Source organism: Thrips palmi, unplaced genomic scaffold (assembly GCF_012932325.1).
Source record: "Thrips palmi isolate BJ-2018 unplaced genomic scaffold, TpBJ-2018v1 HiC_scaffold_18, whole genome shotgun sequence".
Classification (NCBI taxonomy): Eukaryota; Metazoa; Arthropoda; class Insecta; order Thysanoptera; family Thripidae; genus Thrips; species Thrips palmi.
In genome coordinates, this window is record NW_023144627.1 from 19,504,173 (window position 1) to 19,527,430 (window position 23,258).

The window sequence follows — 23,258 nt, forward strand, 5'->3', positions numbered from 1 at the left end:
GCCACGCCCCGCCACGCCCCGCCACGCCCTCGCCCGGAGGGCCAACCCGCAGGCCGAAAGCATGAAAATGCTTAAGAGGAATGGAAGCTCTCGCTTGTTATGGTGAGTCGCCTTGTGAATTATTCAATCCGGGCGACATGTGTGTGTGAGAGAGAAAGCGGAAAAGAGAGAGGAAGCTGTAAAGAAAGGGCGCGTGTGCCGGGGCGTCCGGGGCGTCCGGGGCGCGGGGGCCTCGCCTACACGTGAATGTCCAGCGGGGCGGCGTACAGTGGGCCAGAAGACCGGTGGAGGCGGCCAAAACTCCAGACGCGTTTTGAGCTCCAGAGTCGCTAAATAGGACACGAACCGAACGTGTGACCCCATCAATGGATTGCTCACCGAACGAGGAATCCATTGGTGGGGTCACACGTTCGATTCGAGGCCTGTTAAGCTACTCTAGAGCTCAAAACGCGTTTTGAGTTTTGGCCGCCTCCACCGGTCTTCTGGCCCACTGTGCGTCCAGCGGGTCCAGCGGGCCGCCGGAAGGACGCCTTGCCTCGCCTTGCCTCGACGCGCCTCGCAGCGCCGCTGCAGGCTTGCCCCTGGCTTGCCCATTTCCGCCCGGTCTGTCCCCGCAGACACCCAGCTCCCCCTTCCCCCACCCCCTGTCTGTCACTTTCCCCCGCGTGGCGTGCGGTGCCGTGTCGCCCCGTCGAACAGAGGGGGCGGTGTGACTTTGCGAAATTGCTTGTTTTTTCGGGGGGCCTGGGTATCGTCAACGGCCGCGCGGCCTGGCAGCGCCGCCAGTTTATAACCCGGTTGTTTTTTTTCGCCCCGGCCTGGTTTCTACTTTGGACGGCACTACTACTCTCTTCTGGGGCCGTGCCTGCGTTTGTGTGAGTGAGTGCGTACGCGTAGTGTTTGTGTAGAGCGCCGTGAGGGTAGGCCGCGCGAAGTCACGTGTGTTGACCGGGCTGCCTACCCTCTCCACTGCAGGCGTTTCTCAGAGTGCGGACCAGTGGAGGCGGTCAGAGTCCCGGACGCGTTTTGAGCTCCAGAGTCGTTAAGCAGGGCTCGAACCAAACGTGTGACCACACCAATGGATTCCTTGTTCGGAGAGCAATCCATTGGTGGGGTCACACGTTCGGTTCGAGTCCTTTTCAGCGACTCTGGAGCTCAAAACGCGTCGAGAATTTCGGCCGCCTCCACCGGTCTTCTGGCCCACTGTGCGCCCGGACGCCTTTGGCCGACTGTACCATTCACGTCACATTATCAGCAACTGAATGTGGAGCCACCTGGCCGATTAGCCCGAGACACGGCCTGTCTCCTTTCCCCTTGTAGGACAGCAATTTTGCCGCCCGGCAGGCCTCCTTACGCAAGGGCTGTTTGAACAGCCCGAAAGGTCGCCCCCAATAAAACGCGACCCCCTCCACTGCGAAAGAGGAATAAAAAGAGAAAGTGCCCCGCGGGCTGGAACGGAATCACTCGGTTTTTAATGCCCTTCGCCATTTATTTCGTTTGTTTCCCCCTAATGACGTCGCTTGGGGGAGAAAAGGGGGGGGGGCAATCAGCCAATGAAAGAATAACGGAATAATCTGAATCGCCTAACAATGGTTGTGTGGGGAGCGGAGGGGGGCTAGACCGACAGGTTGTAGCAGCTGCGTATCTCAGCATGCCTCCGTCGACATCTGAGGCCCTTGTGGACCAGCCGGCCCAGGGCGCCGCCCCGCCCCGCCCCGCTCCGCACGCTGTCGTGTCGTTGCGATCCTTTCCCTGTCAAAGCAGCGGGCCGTGGGAACCCCAGGGACTCAGGGACCGCCCCCATGACCGCCGCCATGTCCTGCGTGCTGCCGGTCCTGCACACTGAGGGTCGTCGCACTGTCTCTCTCGCATCGCAACGGCACGCCCCGTGAGTGCGCGAGAGACAGAGCGACGACTCCCAGTGTGCTGCCTCCGCACGGCTTATTGCCGAGGTTCCCCGGGCCGCCCTGGCCGGCCGATTTTCGGGCTCCTCATCGCGTCGTGATCGGCGTTACTCTTTAAAAGAGTAAGGATGTGGAGGGCGATGTAGGCGGGGCCAGGCGGGGCCGGGCGGGGCGGAGGGCAAAATGAAGTTATCGGACAAGCCTGTTGTGCGTCAGGGCTGTGCTTGGCCCGTCCCCGCCCCTCCGGTCCCCTCCCCGGAGGGCCTGTTGATCTTGTCAGGAGGAAAAGAAGGCTTAGGGCTCAGGCTCGGTCCTTGGTGGCCACTGCGCTGGCTGCGCTGGACTAGGGCTTGCCCCAAACCATTTGTCTGGCAGTGGCGACGCGGCAGCCAGAGGCAGCCAGAGGCTAGCCAGAGGCAGCCAGAGAGGCAGCTTGAGAGGCAGCCAGAGAGGCAGCCAGAGAGGCAGCCAGAGAGGCAGCCAGAGGCAGTGCTCCGGTTCGATGAGCCAAACTGATGGACACCCGCCTTATCCTGACGTGTGCTCGTGGACTCGAGCTGGGAGTGGAGCGAGTGCCACGGCCAAGCCGGCTCCGGGTTCGAGGTTCGAGTCCCATTTCGACGTGCTTTTCGGTCTCGTCAACGTGGGCCGATTATTCGGCTGGAGCTGGTGAGTGTTTTCGTTCCATTACCATGGAAACGGCGGTCCGAAGCGTCCCGCCGAGCGGCCGAGCGTGGCATGGCCCGCCATGGGCGCTCCGTGGACTGCCATGGGCGGCGCCTCTTCTTGCTGAGAGTCTGTCTCTCTCGCACGCACGGCGCGTCCCGCACAGGTGCGAGAGAGACGGAGGCTGCGGGCAATGGCCGCTTTTTGCCCAGCACTGTCCATCAGGCTGGGCCGGCCCCCTCCTTTGCCATGTCCGAGGATCAAGTCACTACAACAGAGCTTTCCTGGACAACAGAGCCTTCCTGGAACGCGCTCCTGCAGGGCAGCGAACTGTGTAATCGTCAGCAGTCTTCCTGGAATCGCTGGAACCGCTCTACGGGCGTGTGCCCCGGTCAGGCCTTATGGCTCGCTCATGTTCAGCCCGACCTGCTCGCTTACGAGGAACAGCGTGGGGAGTTTGCTTCCAACAACCCTTTTGAAAGTCCCGCACACAACATCAAGCCTTCTTGAATAGGGGGAATTTAATTAGAAAAAAAAAAAACTCATCAATTTTTCTTTGATCCACTGACTTTTTTCGTAAGTGTGACTCCAGCAGGTTCCAGGAACGCTCCCCTTTCGACGGCACCCCTCAGGGGAGCAACTTAATAACATGATTATGCGGCGGTATACAAATTTTAGAAAAGTAAATCAAGCGCCATTTGCCGCGCTCTTGGTTGTGAAATTACTCCACCATTACCCGAGCGCGTCGCAAAGAAAAAGAAGAGAAAACAACAACATTTACACATATTTTGTTGTGCTGGAATTTTTTTCCCCGGGCGGCCGCAGACTGAGGCGGGAGAAAGCGAAAGTAACTCCCTCCCCCGCGGCCGGCCAGGTCAGGTCAGGAAAGCCCCACCTGGCGGGGCCCGCCCGGGGCCCGTCCGGGCCGCCCCCAAAGAGAGTCTCTCTTTGAGCGCCGAGCGCCGCGGCGCGCGGCCCGTCGGCACTGCCTCCCGGCCCGCCGGCCCGCGGGCCCAGCCAGTGGGTTGCCAGATTTTGAATCATTTTATGAATTATGGAAGACGAACGGAAGCGCGCAGCGGTCTGCCTAGGCCCCCCACAAGGCCGACTGCCCCAAGCCCAAGGCCGCCCTGTTGTTGCCGACACAGTGCAGCGGCGGCCCGGCTGCACGCGTCCGCGCGAGGCTGGCCTCGAGGCCACGAGGCAGTGTTGCCCCGTGAGTAGGCGGAAACTCTCGCCGTGCACAAGTGTCCACCTAAGTATGCCCACTAGGCACCAAAGAAGTGCCAAAGACCCACCCTCGGCAAAGTGGGCCATAGAGTAACGAAATGGGCCTCGAACCGACCGTGTGACCCCACCAATGGATTCCTCGTTCGGAGAGCAATCCATAGGTGGGGTCACACGTTCGGTTCGAGTCCTGCTTAGCGACTCTGGAGCTCAAAACGCGTCGAGAGTTTTGGCCGCCTCCGCCGGTCTCTGCTCAGGCTGGCTCTGGATTTGCCACTGCTAAACCTTGCTGCCATGCCCCTCCGGCGGCGAGTCCTGGGCATCCTTGTTATGTCCGCTGGCTGCAGCCTTGCAGCCGCTACACGTCGCAACCCCTTGGCTTTGCGCGTTTTTTGCGCTTGTTAAACGCGAGTTTTAAAAACTTTTCCTCGGCACACTTTTTCCCTCTTTTTTCCGCTCATCGTGTTACGGTTTTAAAAAAAACGCACGTAATGAGTATTGCGCTTCACCGCGCGGTGCGCCCGGTCCTGAAAGTGCTCCTCAACAACAACCCGGAGGAAATTAATTTGCTTGTTTTTGTCTCGTCCTTGGCCTGGCGAGAGTTGCGCGCTGGTAACACAGTTGGGGTCTTATCTCGAAATGAAGTATCGAACGAGTATCGAATGCACGCTCTTGAGTGGCGCATCGCGGGCCGGAAGACCGGTGGGTGCGGTCAAAATCCTGGACGCATTTTGAGCTCCAGAGTCGCTTAATGGGCCTCGATCAGAACGTGCGACCCCGCCAATGGATTGCTGTAGGAACGAGGAATCCATTGGTGGGGTCACACGTTCGGTTTGAGTCCCGTTTAGCGACTCTGGAGCTCAAAACGCGTCTAGATGTCTGTCCGCCGTCACCGGCCTTCTGGCCCACTGTGCGGCGCGGCGGTGCGGCGAGGTGCGCGGTGCTCCGTTCCAGCTGCTCGCCCCTGGCCCTCTGGCTTTGTCTTGCTTGCCTTTGAAGCTGTTTGCCTGCACCAAGGAGAGCAGATAAGGCTCTGGGCGGCGCCGAGTTCCACACCTGGGTCTGCCCCGTCCAGACTCCGGGTCCAGCCAGCCGAGTGGAAGCCGGTCTCTGTCTTGATCACGGGGCTCGCCGTCAGGGTGCGAGAGAGACCGAGACCGATCTTCTGAATGGCTCGGCAGCGAAGCAGCGGGGCGGTTTGGGCCTCGCCGAGCCGCGGTGGACTTCCGGAGGGCAGCCGAGATTTCGACAAGGATGAGCTGCCGCCCCCGCGCTGCCCCCGCGCCGCCCCGGCCGCTGGGGAAAACCAGGAGGGATTCGGCGTGCTGAATTTTTCATGATGGGTGTTACATCAACGTGCGCGCGGACGGTCCTCGCAATAAGGCGGCATGAAAAGGTGGCCGGAGTCCGTTCTAATCGGAGGCGATGGTAGCCCGGCCGTCGCTGCAGCGAATTGATGGAAAGGTGGCGGGCTAGGCGGGCCGGTGGCGATGTGGCTCGATGTGGCCGGACCGCCCCGGCCTCACCCTTCTGGGCGCGCAACGCGCAACCCCAGTCTGTCCAAGTGGCACTTTGTCAGGGCGGGGCGGGGCCCGTGCCTCCACAATGAGGTGCGAGAGAGAACGCTCTCGCCCTCCTGGCCGCGCCAGGCCGCGCCAGGCCGCGCGCGGTGCGGCCGCTAACTTCAGCGGCCACGAGGAGAAATGTACTCGGGCACCCCGCCACGCTCCGCCACGCCACGCCCCGCCACGCCCCGCCCCGCCACGTCCCGCCTCGCCCTGCCACACCAGCCTGGCTGCGCAGGCATTTGCAGCTGCAGGTTCATTAATTAGAAACGGTCCTCACTCCGGGCCGTGAGCGGGTGTGGCGTGTTGCCCCCACCCCCTGTACCAATCTGCCCACAACAGCCCCCTCCCCCGTGTCACTCCGGCAAGAAAGCCATCATCGCCGAGCCACGCCACTTTGAACGGGGTATCGACGCGTGCGTCATAGAGATGCAAGTGCGGGGTATCGCTCATGGTCGCATAGCAATACGGTTGCCGCTCGTCCGATTGCTGCTGATTGCGGCGCTTAACCTGCGCGGCTGATTGCTGCGGTTGATTGGTTTGTGTCCAGCCAGGCGAGGCTTCGGTTGACTGCGGGCTGACGGTTGAGTCCTGCCTGGTTGTGGTGTTGTTTGATTGCGATTGATTGTTGATTGGCTGGCGCGGCGCTTGGCGTCTTTCTCTGCTCGAAGCGGCAGGCGGTGTGGCGAGCGAAAGGGCCGTACCCACAATGATAAATCATGAGTCCGAAGAGGGCCACGGCGCTTGAATAGGTGGGGGAGCGCTGGCAGACGTCACGGGGCTGGTCAAGGGAAGCCCGATGGAACGCGCGTTACTTCTCCCCGTCTTTGTTCTCTCTCTCCTCCCTTCTCACTGTCTGGACGTCAACGGCCTAGCAGTGTGTGTGTGTGTGTGTGTGTGTGTGTGTGTGTGTGTTTGTCGCACGACGTTCTGGCTTGCTCTTGCTTGCTCTCTTGCTGTGATAATTGCGTTTGTTGCTCGTCGGGGTCGGGAAAAGAATGTGTTCATCAGGGAGACTCTGTGTGTGTGCTGTTGCCGGCACCCGTTTAATGCGAATCGGCCGTTGTGGTCGCGGGAGTGTGTAGGAGAGGTCTGTCCGGCGTGCCAAGCACTGCGCCTAATGCAGCGCCATGCGGGTTGGAGCGAAGCAACTAACTTCGAAACAATCTAATGGCTCAGATTTTTGGAAACGGATTCAAGTGCGCCTTTTCGAGGTTGGTGGCCAAAGAAATAACACCGAAGTATTTTTTTAAATGGTGACTCTCTTGGTCTCTAGTCTTTGTCCCTTCTTTCCGTTCTAACGTTGACGTGAACCGTTCAATTTCAATTACCTTAACGCCGGTCGTTCCAGCGCGGCGTGAGTGCCTGGGCGGGGCGGGGCGGGGCGGGGCGGGGTGGGGGACACTCGGCTCGGTTCGAGTAGTACCGAGCGAGGTCGTCACCGCGTCGCCGCGTCGTCGCCAAGCCCGCCAAGGGATCCCATTCGCTTCGCGGAAAAACAATTAGGCTCAGCGGAGCGATTCAGGTGGGCGGGGCGGGGCAGGGCTGCAGGGAAATGGGAACGTCGCGACTTCGCCTCGGCGGGGACGCCTCGGCGGGGATGGCGGGATGGCGCGTTGGGCAGACGGACCGCTCAGCTCTTGCGACGGGCTACGCCGGCTTGGCGGCGGGGAAGACCGGGGAAGTCCGGGGAAGGCCGGGGAAGACGCGATGACGGGGGTGGAGGGACGAGGCCAGGACGAGGCGCGCCAGGACCAGCCCGACGGGGCACGGACGCCACGGACGGCACGGACGCCACGGAACGGTGAAGCAGACACGAATGGTGGTGGGGGCGGCGGGGGCGGCGGGGGCTGGTACGGCGCCTGGAGGCTGGGCTGGCTGGGCTGGCTGGCGGCGGGCAGGCCCCGGCTTGGCGCTCTCAGTGCCCGCACCGCCCCGGCCCAAGCAGGAGGTCCGGGAGGGCCGCGCAGCACAGCGCAGCACGGCGCAGCACGCTACCATGGCGACCGTGTGGACCGTGTGATGGGGCTGGGCCTTCGGCTCGGCCTGCGGCTCGGCCGCCCCGCGATGTCCGCCTGCCGCCCCCACCACCGCCACCGCCGGCGCCGCCGCCCCCGGCCGCTGCTGCTTCTGCTGCTGCTGGCGGTGCTGATGGCGGGGCCGGCGGCGGGCACCTCCAAGAAGCTGATCCGAATCGACGGCGACATCATCTTCGGCGGCATCTTCCCCATGCACGAGAGCGAGCACAACGGCAGCAGCAGCGGCTGCGGCGCCGTCAAGGAGGAGAAGGGCGTACAGCGGCTGGAGGCCATGCTGTACGCCCTGGACGCCATCAACAACGACCCCACCGTGCTGCCCAACGTCACGCTCGGCGCCGTCATCCTGGACTCGTGCTCGTCCGCGCCCTACGCGCTGGAGCAGTCCATGGAGTTCGTGCGCAACTTCATGAACCCCGTGAGTAGCGCCCTGGGCTAGGGCCGAGGCCAGCGCCCTGGCGTCCTTGGCCGCCAAGGCCTCAGGCATTTTCTCTCTCCGCTGGATCAGTTTTTGCGGGGGCGCTTGCGGCGGTCCTGGCAGGGAAATGGTTGTCATGGCGACCAGGCCGAGGCCGTCAATTGGCCAGGTGGCTGGAGTGACGCGGGCCGCGGCCTCTGCTTGCTGGAGGCCTGCTGGAGGCCTGCTGGAGGCCTGCTGGAGGCCTGCTGGAGGCTGTCCAGGATGAAAAGGTGGCACTCGGAGGCCGCGACGGCCTCTGTCTTCTCCGGCAGAGAGGCCTGGAGATGAACCAGAACGAGTCGGCTGAAAAAAGTAGACCAAAGGCTGCGACCACACCAGAAACAACGGGTTGGCCCGAGGGGGAAACCACTCGCGTAATAGTCGGGTCACCGATTCCTGGTATTACGCGTAATAGTAATAGCGTAATAGCCAAATATCTTAAAATTTCCCCTATTTAGGGTCCGATTTTAGCCTAAATCAGGATATTTTTGAGCGTAATAAGCCTTCTGTAATAGCGTAATAGAACGTAATAGGGAGTAGTCGGGTCACAGTTTTTAAGAGTGATTTCCCCCTCGGGTTGGCCGAGGTGTGCGATGGTAGGCAACCCTGAAGTCCTGAGAGGGGTACTGTGGGCTGGGTGGTGGCTGCGGCCGGCCGAGACTGGATGAAGGATGCCCTTTCCTTGGTGGCGAGCCGAGGCCGTCGGGAGACCGCGGGGGACCCCTGACCCGATCACGACCCACAGTAACTGGCAGCCGCGGCCTCTGCTTTGAATAAAAAGCCCCGCGATTGGGCTGCTTTTTGCTCCCCCTCGCGGTCCACGGTGCCCTCCGCGGTGCCGCCCGGCCTCGGTTTTGTCAGTGTGCCGAGGTGTAAGGCCTCTGACCCGTTCAGCGCGTTTTTGCGACTCCGTGTCGTCAAATACGATTCGATCAAACACGCAGAGGTGCCAACGGGTCCATCCATCCTCGCGATGTGTTTGATTCGGGGCCAATTTGAGAAGCCCCTCATCCAGATATGTCCACCTGAAGCGCCCTGCCAGCCTATTGGCCAGTGCGGATGGATTCTCTGGCGATCTAGTGTCTACCCGGAGGCACCGAGGGTCTACTTGGGTCTACAGCGTCGATTTCACGCGGCGGCCAATTTAAATTTGCCACCAACCGCGATGACGTGAACCAAATTAGTAGCCCGGGACGCGGCGACGCGGGTAGCACCGCCAAATTCTTTCCGGCTGAATGCGTCCGCTGCGAAGCGAGTCTCGAACCACGGCGCGCACGCCGTGATGGGGTGCACAAACAAGGAACTGATTGCTAGGCCGCACAGTGGGCCGGAAGACCGGTGGCGGCGGCCGAAACGTTCGACGCGTTTTGAGCTCCAGAGTCGCTAAATGGGAGTCGAACCGAACGTGTAACCCCACCAATGGACTGCTCTCCGAACGAGGAATCCATTGGTGGGATCACACGTTCGGTTCGAGGCCTGTTTAGCGACTCTGGAGCTCAAAACGCGTCCGGGGTTTCGTCCGCCCCCGCCGGTCTTCCGGCCCACTGTGCACCGCCTCGTGCGGCGCCGAGTCGCGCCTTGTCGCAAACCTTTGCGTGCGCGTGACGTACGCACTGAGGGACGCGGGGGAGTAGTAATAGGATTTGGTTACGGGAGAGCGTACGGTGGAAATTGGTTTCCAACGTACCCCATTTAGTCTGTCTCTTTTCCTCTTGGACTATGGACTTGGGGTGCTGGTCTTATCGACTTACGCGATATTGTACACGCGTACCGAGAGACTCGAAGCTGGTATCGACTTGAATTAAACCGGGTGCGCGAAGCTTGTTTTAGGGCCAGCGAAGTAAGTGCACTCCATCTCGAAAAACTCATCTTGCGCGAGGTTTCCTTCGTAAAAAAAAGTCAGTAATGAGAGGCTGGGGAGTCGTGGCGAGTGGAAGAAACCTCGAATGGTCGGAGAATAAAGCTGTGAATGGGGCCGCGGCCTCTGCCGAGATGGTGTCGATTTATCGAGAGATGCCTCGACGATGCCCCGACACTGTAAAGGATCATTATCCGGCGCGCCATCTGTCGGCTGCGTTTCCAGCGACTCGGCAAACATCTTCCCCGAGGCAAGTTTGGGCGCCGCTCGCACTCCGCAGGAATTAGCAACAAATTGATTGTGATCGCCCCGTTTTTTTCTACAGGGGCCTAGAACTCCATTTCGGTGAGCACGATGAGAACAGGCAACCGTTCCGTTTCGAAAAAAAGATGAGATTTCAGAAGCATAGGAGGAAATATGGTGTGTCGGTGACCGTGAAGGAAGACTAGTAAAGCACCCACTGGCTGTGATAAATGTCCGGTTTCCTCCAATTGTTTTTTCGCAGCTATACCTCCTTTTCAGCCCCAATGGAGGTGTGGTGCTTAATCAGGCCATGTCCATTCCTCATTATTAAGAGGGACACGACCTGCTAATGGCGGCCCGGGGGTTTGGGGGGGGGGGGTGACATGTGGGCGCGGAGGAGTAGCAGGACTAGGAAGAATAGGAAGTGCCGTTAGCAGGAATCGAATTAATGTAAAGCTAATTACTGGGGAGAGCAAGAGCAGGGTACAGCAAGGAGTGTGACAAAAAGACTGGAATCAGATTAGATACAGAAAGGTTAGGACTGAGGGTGGATGCAGGACGTCCAGAGTGAACGGAGCTGGAATACCTAATGGTTGATTCAGGACAGGGGCCCCCGAACGGCACCCCCGGAGCCCTCAATACCAAAAAGTGGGGCACGGTTCACGGGCGGGGTATGAAAAGAGTGAGGCGTGCCTGCTCTGCTTTGCGGGTCACTGGCTGCTGTGTCGAGGTACTGCACCATGTTTTGTTTTTCGCGTTCGCCGGGTGCCCTCCTGCCGATGGCGCTGCCGTGTACTGCGTCTGGTAGTTTCACCGCTCGTTTTCGCTTCTTCATTTTTTGTTTTTGTTTTGCAATCCTTTTCTTGATTAGTCACTTTAGTCCAGGCGTTGTTCCATTCACCGCCAATTTAACCACACGCTGTTCGCTTTCCATCTATGCAATGAGCATCTCTCTGTTCCTCTCTCTCACTCTCTCTCTCTCTGGTTCAGCGGGCGTCTCGATACGGCGGGGGGCAGAGAGGGGGGGGGGGCTGATCGCGCGCGGAATTCGGGTAATATGTGATGACGACGCCGGAATCGGGCTGAGGGCGGCCGAGGCGGGAGAGCCGCGCGTCCACTTTTCACGTAACATTGAGCTGCCTAACCTGCGAGCGTTATGGTCCCCACTCCGGGATGAGATAGAAGGGAGGGCACTGCTGGGTGCCGAAGCGGGTGGCAGGCCCGCCAAGTGGCAGGCCCAGTCATCTTCACCTCGAAAGGGGGAGTCTTCGTGTCCACGAGGAAGAGACTTCTTCTGAAAATTTTCGGAACAAACTTGAATTCTTATCACTCACATAAAATGAATGCGCGTGCATGGCCATGTCGGATTGGCGTTCGCGGTCCCCCCCCCCCCCCCGGCCCAACATACGGACAGTCCGGTGGCTCCACCGCGGCTCCGCGGGGGGACACCCGTAAATCGGGCCGAAGAAAGACTTCCCGCCATCATTATTTCTGTCACGACGATATCGTAAAGTTTTGCCAGTGCCCCCCCCCCTCTAAACGCAGAGTTCTTGCGTCTTGCCCCAGGGCGGCCAGGGTGGCCAGGGCCCCTCGAAATGCGTGTGACGGCCCGGGCAGACGGCCGGGAGTACCGGGGCGGGATGAGGAGGGGGGATGGGGGCGGGGTCCGGACGGAGGGAACGTAATCGGTGTGAAAGTTGCCCACCTTCCGACGCCCCCCCCTCCCCCCCCCCTTGCGGAGCGACCCCCCGGGTGTGAGAGAGAGATTCCGCCCAGATTTGAGGGCACGCAACAAAGATCCGGGGAACTTGGTCGCTGTACTTACGGCTCACATCGAGGGCCCCTCGCCCTCATTCGCTCAGACTAAGTGGGGCTTTGTCAGCCCGTGAGGAGTAAGGCTGTTTCGAGGCAGACATTCTCCGTGCCCGAGGGCAAACAAGCTCTCTAAACGGTTTCGAAGTGCACTGAAAAAATGGGTTTACTTTTAACGCTGTTTTTAACGGCTTCGGTCGTGTGCGACGTTGCGTGCTGCTGAGGCTTCGATGTCGCGGCTTCGGGGTCTTCGGCGAAGCTTCGCCAGAGCGGCGGGAAGCCCCACACTGATCGGCCCGGCGCTGGCGATGTGCGTGCTTGTTATCATTGGAAAGTGTGTTTCCAGCGTGTTTGTTGTTGTTGTTGTTGGACTACGATTCATCTGCGACAGTGGCGGCTGTGATTATTCCAGTGGCAACTTGTTTACTAGCTAAGCCCCCCTCCCCACCTCCTTCGGCGCCACCCCACCCCCGCCCCTCCTCCGCCACACAAGTGGGCAGGGCAAGAGGGCGGGGTGCCAACGGCGGCGGCGGAGTGTTGCTTTGTGACAATGTTTGCCGTCTTGGAGATGGACCCGGCCTCAGAGAGCCAACATGCATGTACACTGTGTGTGTGTGGTATTCTTCACGCCCGAGGTTGCGGCGGTGCGTCACGCTTCGCCTTCCGTCTCTCTCGCACTCGTAGCGCTCTCTGCTTGCTTACTTTCCAGGCGTTTAAGACTTTGATTTGGGAGGTGGGAGTCGTAGGTCACACCGCCGTCGTGAAGCGTCCCTCTAGCTCAGCAGGGGAAACGCGCGGGGCAGCCCCCGCTCACCCCCCCCCCCCCTCTCTCGCTCCCACTCTCACTCCCACACACTCCCACATGCGCATGTGACGTCGTGGACAAGCGAGTAATAAGTAAAGTTTGGCATCTGGTAGGCGGGCGCGCGGGCAGGCAGGTGCGCGCGCGGTCTTTCCCCGTCTCCTTCCCTCTCCCCCTCTCTCTTTCACTCCCCCCCCCCCTCGCTTGAACGCTGCATGGTGTGACATGTGCCTGCCAAACGGTTCTCTCGCCATCTTGTCGAAATGTGGCGCGCTGTGCATTGCGCCTCCGCCACGACCTGATGCGGGGCCCGCCCCGCCAGCGCCCCGCCAGCGCCCCGCCGCCTGGGACTCTCCCCCCCCCCACCCCTTTTTTTCTACCCCTCTGGCCTGCGGCAGAACCACCGCGTTGCCCCGTTTTTGCTCGTCGCCCCGTTTGGAATACATTTCCATTCGATTTATCTGGATGTGTCGCGTATGTGTCGCGTACGTGTCAGGGGGCCGCGCCGCGTCTGCTTACGTCACTTCAGCGACGTCAAGAAGTCGTCTGCGATCCGAAGGCTTTCGGCGTTCTGTGCTCGCACAGTGGGCCCGAAGACCGGTGGAGGCGGCCGAAACTCTAGACGCGTTTTGAGCTCCAGAGTCGCTAAACAGGGCTCAATCCAAACGTGTGATCCCACCAATGGATTGCTCTCGGAACGAGGAATCCATTAGTGGGGTCATTCTTTCGCTTCGAGTCTCATTTAGCGACTCTGGAGCTCAAATCGCGTCCGGGATTTTGGCCGCCTCCACTGGTCTACTGGCCCACTGTGCTCGGTGGCGGGCTGAGAGCTTCCTACTTCTCGAAATGAATAATAATTTCTCCTGCCTCGTGGTTTCTTTCCTCTTGCCCTAATAAGATCCGGGTGCAAATTAGCCAGCTGAGGTCTAACCTGGAGCCCTTCACGTGGAAACGTCCCCCTTGCCCTGGCCTGGCCCTTCCCTGCCATGGCCGTGTTGCACGTTCAGACACCCCCCCCCCCCCCCCCCCCCCCCCCCCAGGCCCCCAGGCCCTTCAGGCCCACAAGGTGTCGCACAGGCTTGCATGTCACGACCCAATTAGTTGCAGAATTTGGTTCACAAGCTCGCCGGGAACAACGGCCCATGTGATGCGGTACGGCAAATTTAATCAAGGCAAAAATGGGCCTCCTCCAAGAGATCTCTCGAGCGACCCGAGTGTAACACAAGTTTGATGTTTCCCCTCTCGCACCTCCAGCTCCACCACCATCACCACTTCCTCTACTTCTTCTTCTTCTTCTTCTTCTTCTTCTTCTTCTTCTTCTTCTTCTTCTTCTTCTTCTTCTTCTTCTTCTTCTTCTTCTTCTTCTTTTTCTTCTTTTTCTTCTTCTTCTTCTTCTTCTTCTTCTCTTCTTCTTCTTCTTCTTCTTCTTCTTCTTCTTCTTCTTCGACGAAAACGAGGGCGCGCGCGGCGCAGGGCGCAGGATTCCGCGGCCGGTGCGTCCCTTTGATATGTAAATTGCGATCAGAAGATATCGGGAGCGGGGCGCCGCACCGAACTGCTGCGCTCTTGCCGTGTGTGTGTGTGTGTGTGTGTGTGTGTGTGTGTGTGTGTGTGTGTGAGACCGTGTGTGTGTGTGTGTGAGACCGTGTTGGCCGCGCCAAGTGTCGCCAGGTAGTTGGGGGAGATGGCCGATGCCGCCAATTCATGTTTGAGTTATTGCCGGTCCTCTGTTTGTGTTGCCGCGGTCCATCAGGAACTGCGTGTGCTTTCCTTTCGGGTACCCTCACCGCCTCCAAAGAACATCGTCAAATATCCATTAAGATTCTACACTGCCGAGCGAGAGCGTGTGTGAGTGAGTGTGAGGGAAGGGAGAGGCATGATCGTGTTTTAGCAAAGGGTTATGGCCGGCGTTCGGTTGGCTGTGGTGGCCGCACTGATTGTCAATTCAACGCCGTGGCGGCACCCCGCGGCACCCCGCGGCCTTTATGTCGGTGTGGGGCTTAGTTGGCTCACCTGCCAGGCAGCGGTCACCCGATCGCACTGTGGACCAAAGGGTGCGCGTCAACGGGACCAGTGGAAAAAAATCAAGCTCCTTTAATTTTACACGTTGTCACGTTGGCATCTAATTTTCCAACGACTTACTTTTTCGGATAATCTTTATCTGTATTCCCAATCCAACTGGCTTGATTTTCGGCAGTGTCTGCCGTGTTTACCGCTCTGACGCGGCGCGCTGTGATCGCTGTGAACCCTCGGCAGCTCGTCACCCGTGTCGCCACACTGGTAACGGCTAAATGACTCATTGATCCGGAGGCCGCGGGTCACCGTCCCTTAATGTTGCGTTAACCATTCCGAGTCCATTCGGCGGCCGAGCGTGCCGTGGACGAGCCTCGTCGGGCCCCGGGTTCAAATACCGCCCTCGGATGTTAAAATAATGGGCCCTCTGTCGGCGAGGACTTAAGTTATTCGCTTGTGGCTGTTTATTCTCATTGCTCCCCCCGCGGGGCCCAGGCCGCCCAGGCAGGCACAGGCCCACAGTGGGCCAGAAGACCGGTGGAGGCGGACAAAACTCAAGGCGCGTTTTGAGCTCCAGGGTCGCTTAACAGGACTCAAACGGAACGTGTGACCCCACCAATGGATTCCTCGTTCGGAGAGCAATCCATTGGTGGGGTCACACGTTCGGTTCGAGTCCCATTTAGCGACTCTGGAGCTCAAAACGCGTCCAGAGTTTTGTCCGCCTTCACCGGTCTTCTGGCCCACTGTGAGGCCCTGCCCGCCCGGAGTGCTGCAGGGACGGAAAGCGGAAGGAAGGGACTTGGAAGACTTTCTTGTTGCGCTTGGCACCCGCTGCTCAAACTCGGCAAATTCACTTGGCGTGTGGCTGTTAGTTTTGCGTCGAGGCACGTTTCCTTTGAAAATCCGCCTGGCGGGGCTGGTTTCGATTTCGGGGGAACGATCCCCGCCGCTCTCGGAAACAAACTCCCTCCGAACCATTTAACTGGCGAAAGATTTATCGCTCGGAATGTGTTTGAGGAGTGAAATTTCACGGCGCGCTCGCAAAACAAATGGCTGTGACGCGCCACATTTGTCCCCCGTAAGTTTGCGCGCGACATTTGATTTGTTTGTGACCGACGTGCCTTTGTGAGTACGCCTCGACGCCCATTGCGTCCATGTATGACTTCCCCCGCGTAATCTAATTTTTCGCGCGCTTGTTCGCGTGAAAGAGTCTTTGTTCCTCGCGAGTCGAAACTCGGTGAAATGTATGTGGCATTTGTATTCCGCAGAGGTGAAGCGTTGTGCCTTGGCTGCGCTCTCTCTCACTCTCACTCTCACTCTCTCTCTCTCTCTCTCTCTCTCTCTCTCTCTCTCTCTCTCTCTCTCTCTTCTCTTCTCTATCTTCTCTCTCTCTCTCTCTCTCCTCTCTCTCTCTCTTCTCTCTCTCTCTCTGTGACTGCGTCTGGCTCTCTGGCTACGTTTTTTTTTTCTCCCCTCTGCCTAGTGTAGTAACCCACTGCATCATACTCCCACCGCTCTCGCTGGCTCTTTCTCCCAGCACGTGTTCTAGTTGTTCATTCTGACAGCTCCGCGGCAATGGACTTGGACTGTCCGACGTGGGTGTTCGGCGAGTTGTTTTCGATACCGTTCGCCGCGATGATGGGCCGGTGTTGTTTTCTCGCTGTCTCTCTCTAATTCCTACGGCAGGCCGGCCTTGGAAAGAACTCGGCTGGAAATGACCCTCACATCCTCTCTCCCCACATCCTGTACCCTTTTCGCTTCGTTTCCTGCTTCGTCCTTCTCTCTCTCTCTCTCTCTCTCTCTCTCTCTCTCTCTCTCTCTCTCTCTCTCTCTCTCTGTCTCTGTCTCTCTCTCGCCGCTAGACGTGGTTTGAGCTGCAGAGTCGCTGAACAGGCTTCGAATCGAACGTGTGAGCCTCCTCGTTCGGAGAGCAATCCATTGGTGGGGTCATTTGTTCAGTTCGAGTCCCATTTGACGACTCTGGAGATCAAAACGCGTCTAGAGTGTTGTCCGCCTGCACCGGTCTTCTGGCCCACTGTGTGCCGGTCCTTTGCTTGGCAGTGCAGCGCTTGTAATGGGCGGCGAATTTCCCACGGGGCCCCGCGGGGGGCGTATTGTTTTTGCCGCCCTTCTTTAAGGCGTTTTCTCTCATAACACGGGCGTTACACTCGTCCAGCGGTAATCCTCTCGGAGCAGACCCTCTGCGGAACGGACAAGCCTCCGGGGCTGGAAACTATTTTTTTTTGCTGCGAATTTAATAAGCAACGTCGACGCGAACTCACTTGAAAAAACAACGACAACACTGGAAACACTTTATTTTTTGAGAAAATGAAACAGCTGAAAGTGTCCACAGATATATAATGAAACACTTAACCTACGAACTGCATCGCTTGCTAAATTATTCAAAGTTGTGTTCTTTTCGTTAATAATGCACCCGGAAAACTGGTTTCTAAATTTTTAATTTGCGCGTCTTTTGTAAGAAAAAAATCTTGACACAAGAAAAATTTTCTTCATTCAAGAAAAAAATTGTTGGATTACGAAAATTTTTCTTGCAAAGACCAAGAAAAGTTTATATTTTCTAAATCGAAGAAGTCATATTTTTGGGTGAAGTCCACCGCAACGGGTCGGATATTTAAGAGATTGAGCTGTTTCCCGGTGTTTTCTTACAGTGTAATAACGCGACTAGCGCGGCCGGCGAGTGAGGGCCCAGGGCTGAGGGTCGTAGCAAACAAAACCGAAGCAGCGGCGAACCGAGCAAACCGCGCCAAACCCGGTCTCGATACATATTTAATCGTCGCGTAGTCACGCTGTTAAATAATACACCCCACCTGTTTTTACCTAGATTGCCTCGCTGACACGGCGTGGCGGGGCGGGGCGGGGTGGGGCGGGGCGGGGCTGGGCGGGGCGGGGCGGCTGCGAGTACCGCCGCAGAGGCCTCTCCCGCGTCGGTTTGATGTAGACCGCCTGACAACGTTGGAGTTTATCAGGCAGAGTTGCGCACAAAGCTCAACGCCACAACTTTATTCATATAGCCCGAGCGGGGCGGGGTGGGGCGGGGCGGGGCGACACAGTGAGACGAAACCACGGGCGTGTCTGGCGGTGCCAACTCCACCCCGCCGCGAAGGCTGTGAAGAATGACATTGGCATTGAGTCCCAACCTGTTCGGCCCACAAGCGTCGTGGTATTCCGGGAATTTATAATTCCAAGATTATGGAAGGAGAATCGCTCCACGTGGAGCGAATGAGACAGATTTTTATTTTCGAGTTGACGACGGTGTTTTTATCTTCTTCCTACGGAATCGCGTCTATATGTTTGATCTTATTGCGGTCACAGTGGGCCGGAGGACTGCGTGGAGGCGGCCCTAACTCCAGCCACGTTTTGAGCTCCAGAGTCGCTAAATGGGCCTCGAACCGAGCGTGTGACCCCACCAATGGACTCCTCGTTCGGAGAGCAGTCCATTGGTGGAGTCACACGTTCGGTTCGAGCCCCATTTAGCGATTCTGGAGCTCAGAACGCGTCCAGAATTTTGACTTCTCGCCCGCGCGGTCACGGCTAGCGCCTGCGAACCAGGCGATAGGCAACACGCAGCACGGCCACGCGTCGCGTCCCCGCCGACTGCCTACCCGCGAGGCGCTCTCCACCATCCATCTCAATCTTTTCAACTTTTGCAAAGCTTGAAAATGAAAGTAGCGGTGCTTCTTCTCTTGCTCGGCCGCGGGGCGCGGAGCGGCTTACGAGGTGCGTGAGTGGCTTGACTGGAGTTCTGGAAACTTGGCGCTCGGAGGGCTTCCTCTTAATGTCCGGCATGAGGGGAGAGAGAGAGAGAGAGAGAGAGAAAAGAGAGGAGGGAGGGAGGGGGGGAGAGGGGGAGGGGGGGAGAGAAAGAGAGGAGGGGAGAGAGAGAGAGAGAGAGAGAGAGAAAAGGGAGAAGAGAGAGGGAGAAAAGGGAGAGAGGAGGAGGAGAGAGAGAGGGAGGGGAGAAAGGGGGAAAGGAGGGGAGGGAGGGAGAGAGAGGGGAGGGCAGTGGAGAGAGGGGGGAGAGGAGAGAGAGAGAGAGAGAGAGAGAGCGCCTTGGAGTCGTCGCCGAGACGGTCAATTTGCCGAGAGCACATGTCGAGTATGTGTGCTCGCGTGCCCCTTGCGGGGGCTCCTTGGGCCCCCTCGCGGGTCGAGTGGGGGGAAAGTTGTGAAGGGCGACGACGCCGGCTCGGCGGATCGCGGCAAGAAGCAGCTGCTTACGGCGCCACACTGGTAGACGGATAGCGTCCCGCGATGCACTGTAAAAACTTGCCAACCTCAGCCTCTGCCTACCTGGCAACTTCTCGACCGCAAAGCTCCAGATATTTCTCACCTAGGATTCCTGGAATGTAAACATTTTTAAAGGTTTTTGGGGTTTTCCCCCTTTTTCCCCTCTCTCTTTCTCTCCCCCCCTCTCCTCCTCTCCCTCCCCTCTCTCTCTCTCTCCCCTCCCTCCTTTTTTCTCCCCCCCGGGCCTTGGGGAGGGAGGCAAACCGTTGCGTGGTTGGTTGGGCCCCGCCCTTTGGGGGGCAGCAACCTTTACACAGCCTCCTGGAGTGTCGGAGATTGTGGTAACAAGCACATGCTGATTCCGAGCGTAGTCGCGTCGTCTCTCTCGCACCCTTGCGAGGTGCTCCACGAGTGCGAGAGAGACAGATCGCTCTGCTGTTGTGGGTTGGTGACGAGCGTCAGCAATTCGGGTCCATGTCGGGATTACAGGGGAGTGTGATTGGAAGTTAAAAGACGGTTCTCTGTCGTTTGGAGGAGTCATTATTCGGCATTTCAATCCCCTTGAATAGACTTTTCCCTTACGTTTCGCGACTTTCAAAAATAAAAAAATAAATAAAAAAAGGAATATTTTTTTAGAAAGAAGCTTTTAGCCAGTCCCACTTTTCATCTTTTGAAAAATGAAATGTCACATTGAATGTACTTCGTATAGCACTGATGAAAAAATTAACTGTATTTATCAGTCCCGTCCTCATTGCTTTGTGCTGCTCTGTGAGGGTAATTTGGGCCGACACACAGTGGGCCGGAAGACCGGTGGAGGCGGTCAAAATCCCTGACATATTTAGAGTCCCAGAGTCGCTAAACAGAACTCGAACCGAGCGTGTGACCCCACCAATGGACTCCTCGTTCGGAGAGCAATCCATTGGTGGGGTCACACGTTCGGTTCTAAACCCATTCAGCGACTCTGGAGCTCAAAACGCGTGCGGGATTCCGACCGCCTCCGCCGGTCTTCTGGCCCACTGTGCGCCGGCGCAGGCAAAAAAGGGCTCTTTGCCGGCTTAACCTTGCTCGCCTTGTGTTGTCGTAATTAGATTTAAATCGATCGACACGAATGGGCGACTCAGTGTCGACACCCATTGCGAACGAAAAAGGTAAAAAAAGCAACACACGCACGTGGAGGGGAAGTAAAAAAAAGAGGAGGTAAATTGGTAGTCTTGCCGCCCGCTCTGGATTATCTGTTGAGCCACCCTCCGTGTGGGGCGTTTCATCGAGTCGGGAGAGAGCGAGATGGAAGAAGAAAAAAAAGTACCCACGTTAAACGTTCTCAATGGCAGTGCCATGACGGGGCGCCAGTGCCATGTGATGGGTGTTGGCATGCTTGCTCCCCTGCCTTAAAAAAGGAAATAATGTCATTTTTCATACGTCTGTGGGCCAGTCGTAAAAAAAATTCTGGTACTGCATTAATTAATTATTTTTTAATCAAGTACGATATTGTGAAATAAAATGTCGGTACGTTTTTTTTGTCGTTTCCGTTGTCTTTGTCTCTTTCACTTCCTCGGCAATTTCCCTAAATGCTTTCGCTCGCGTACTCACGCCGCTCCCGCGGGACCGGGACACCAGGCAGCGCAAGCTAGCGCAAGCTAGCGCAAGCCAGCGCCACTTACACCGTAGTTGTTTGCCTGCACCCAAGGTGACTCCGAAACGACTGCATCTCGCTGCTTTATTGGTCCGAACTTGCTTCGCGCCCTTCGGAGGGCTGTTTCGCGCCTTCCTCTCCATTTTTTATTCTTTCTCGGTATTGGTGTGTGTCTGTTTACGTCCCCCGGGCAAGTACCTGCGCTCTGCCGCTCTGCCGCGCGCTGCTATTGGCCCTAAATTGCCGTCAGTTGTTTTCTGCGACTCGCTGCTCTTTTTTTTTTTTTTTGCTGGGTAATAAATTAGGCCACGGCAGTTTATAACCTATCACGGTCGGGGCGGCCCGGCGCGGCAGCGTCCTGGGCGCCAAGGCCGCCTCCCGCGTCTTCCTCCCCGTCGGGCTGGGCCGGGCGGCTGGATTCGGCCCGGGTCCCGAAGGGCACCCGAAGGGCCGACGCGGCTCGCGCGGCTCGCGCCCAAAAGTCGACACTTTTCCCGCCATAAAAGCGGCGCTTTTTTACGGCGCTTTTATGTGGGCGGCCGCATGCGAGTTGGCGGCTCACAGTGGGCCAGAAGACCGGTGGAGGCGGCCGAAACGCCAGACGCGTTTTGAGCTCCAGAGTCGCTAAATGGGACTAGAACCGAACGTGTAACCCCACCAATGGATTCCTCGTTCGGAGAGCAGTCCATTGGTGGGGTCACACGTTCAGTTCGAGCTCCGCTTAGCGACTCTGGAGCTCAAAACGCGTCCGGGGTTTTAGCCGCCCACCGGTCTGCCTGCCCACTGTGCGGGGCGATACAGTGGTGGCAACGCGGCGGGGAATGAGAACAAAGTGGAGCATAGACGCGTCTCGCTGACTCGTTTAGCCAGTTGTAACAGTGTGTCTGCAGCGCGCTCGCCAAAACGAGCTGCTCCACTCGGCGATTCTTCATCCGGCGTCGGAAGGGGGAGTATGAGGAATTAAGCGGCACGTTACGCAAGCATAGCGCTGCGTCGAGAGAGTATTCACTCGACGGGGCTCCCAGCGCGCCCCGGGGTGTTCATATTTTTAGGAGTTCCCAAGAACCCATGTCCGAGGTAGCGATGTAAAAATACCGGTAAGATTCAAAGTTACGTAAATAACGGTAAAATACGGTATTTTACTGTATTATACGGTATATTTGGGTAAAGTAAAATTTTATCGTTTTGATCCACTTTGCTGCGATACAGCTCCCAAACTAAGGCGGCCAATCGCACTCCGTAACAAAGGTGTTCTAAAGGAAGGCCCAAAGACCAGCTACCCGTTGGGGGAGAACGATTAGCCACTTTAGATCAGACGCAGTGGCTGCCCAAAGTCAGCCCAAACGACGATTTCTGCACATTTGATACCGTTTCGACAAACTTTGCTGCAATACCGCTCCCAAACTAAGGCGGCCAATCGCACTCCGTAACAAAGGTGTTCTAAAGGAAGGCCCTAAGAGTACCCACCCGTTGAGGAAGAATGATTGGCCACCCTAGATTAGATGCAGAGGCTGCCTAAAGTCAGCCCAAACGATGATTTCTACACATTTGTTACCGTTTCGACACACTTTGCTGCAATACCGCTCCCAAACTAAGGCGGATAATCGCACTCCGTAACAAAGGTGTTCTAAAGGAAGGCCCTAAGAGTACCCACCCGTTGAGGAAGAATGATTGGCCACCCTAGATTAGATGCAGAGGCTGCCTAAAGTCAGCCCAAACGATGATTTCTACACATTTGTTACCGTTTCGACAAACTTTGCTGCAATACCGCTCCCAAACTAAGGCGGCCAATCGCACTCCGTAACAAAGGTGTTCTAAAGGAAGGCCCAAAGAGTACCCACCCGTTGAGGAAGAATGATTGGCCGCCCTAGATTAGATGCATTGGCTGCCTAAAGTCAGCCCAAACGATGATTTCTACACATTTGTTACCGTTTCGACAAACTTTGCTGCAATACCGCTCCCAAACTAAGGCGGCCAATCGCACTCCGTAACAAAGGTGTTCTAAAGGAAGGCCCAAAGAGTACCCACCCGTTGAGGAAGAATGATTGGCCGCCCTAGATTAGATGCAGTGGCTGCCTAAAGTCAGTCCAGTTACGAAAATGGGAACACCTTGCAATGCGATTAGCGTTGGAATTTTTCGATTACTCTGCCAAAATACGGTGAGGACTGCGGGAGTGTCGCGGACGCGGGACACGACGCGATGTGGCGCTTTCATTTCGTATAAGGCCTCCCCCCCCTCTCTCTCTCCCTCTCTCTCTCTCTCTCCCCCCCTCTCTCTCTCTCTCTCTCTCTCTCCCGTTCTCTCTCTCTCTCTAATCCCCCGGATGCGCTAGACGGGCCTGGCTGGCGCGCCGTCTCAAATGTGGGGTAAGCACTCCGTTTGGATTCGATCCGCGAGTCCGTGAATCCGCCTCTCGGCTCCGCCGCTCCACCGCTCCGTCTTTGCCGTCCCCGTCACCTGACCCGCGGCTGGCTGCCCTGGATGGCCGTATCTCTGCGGCCAATCAGGCGGCTTCGTTTCCGCGCGAATCCGAAGCGGCGTCTCTGATTGGCTGCGGTGGCGGCCAAGGAAAAGGCAGGCGGAGATCACCACACAGGAGAAAGTGTCCGCCAAGGGTGGATGCAAGGCGGTAGCTGGGCCGCACAGTGGGCCGGAAGACCTGTGGAGGCGGCCAAAGCTCTAGACGTATTTTGAGCTCCAGAGTCGCTAAACAGGACTCGAACCGAACGTGTGACCCCACCAACGGATTGCTCTCCGAACGAGGAACCCTTTGGGGGGGTCACACGCCCG

At 57.7% G+C, this 23,258-nt stretch overlaps 1 protein-coding gene across 1 annotated transcript in view; it reads left to right on the forward strand.

Moving 5' to 3' along the window:
* Positions 1-7,361: 7,361 nt before the first annotated feature.
* Positions 7,362-23,258, forward strand: part of LOC117644767 (metabotropic glutamate receptor 2-like) — a 112,894-nt gene continuing 96,997 nt past the window's right edge. The window contains exons 1-2 of the mRNA XM_034384383.1: positions 7,362-7,379; positions 7,496-7,816. Of these exons, the coding sequence (XP_034240274.1) occupies positions 7,362-7,379; positions 7,496-7,816 (339 nt within the window). The remainder of the gene's footprint in view (positions 7,380-7,495; positions 7,817-23,258) is intronic.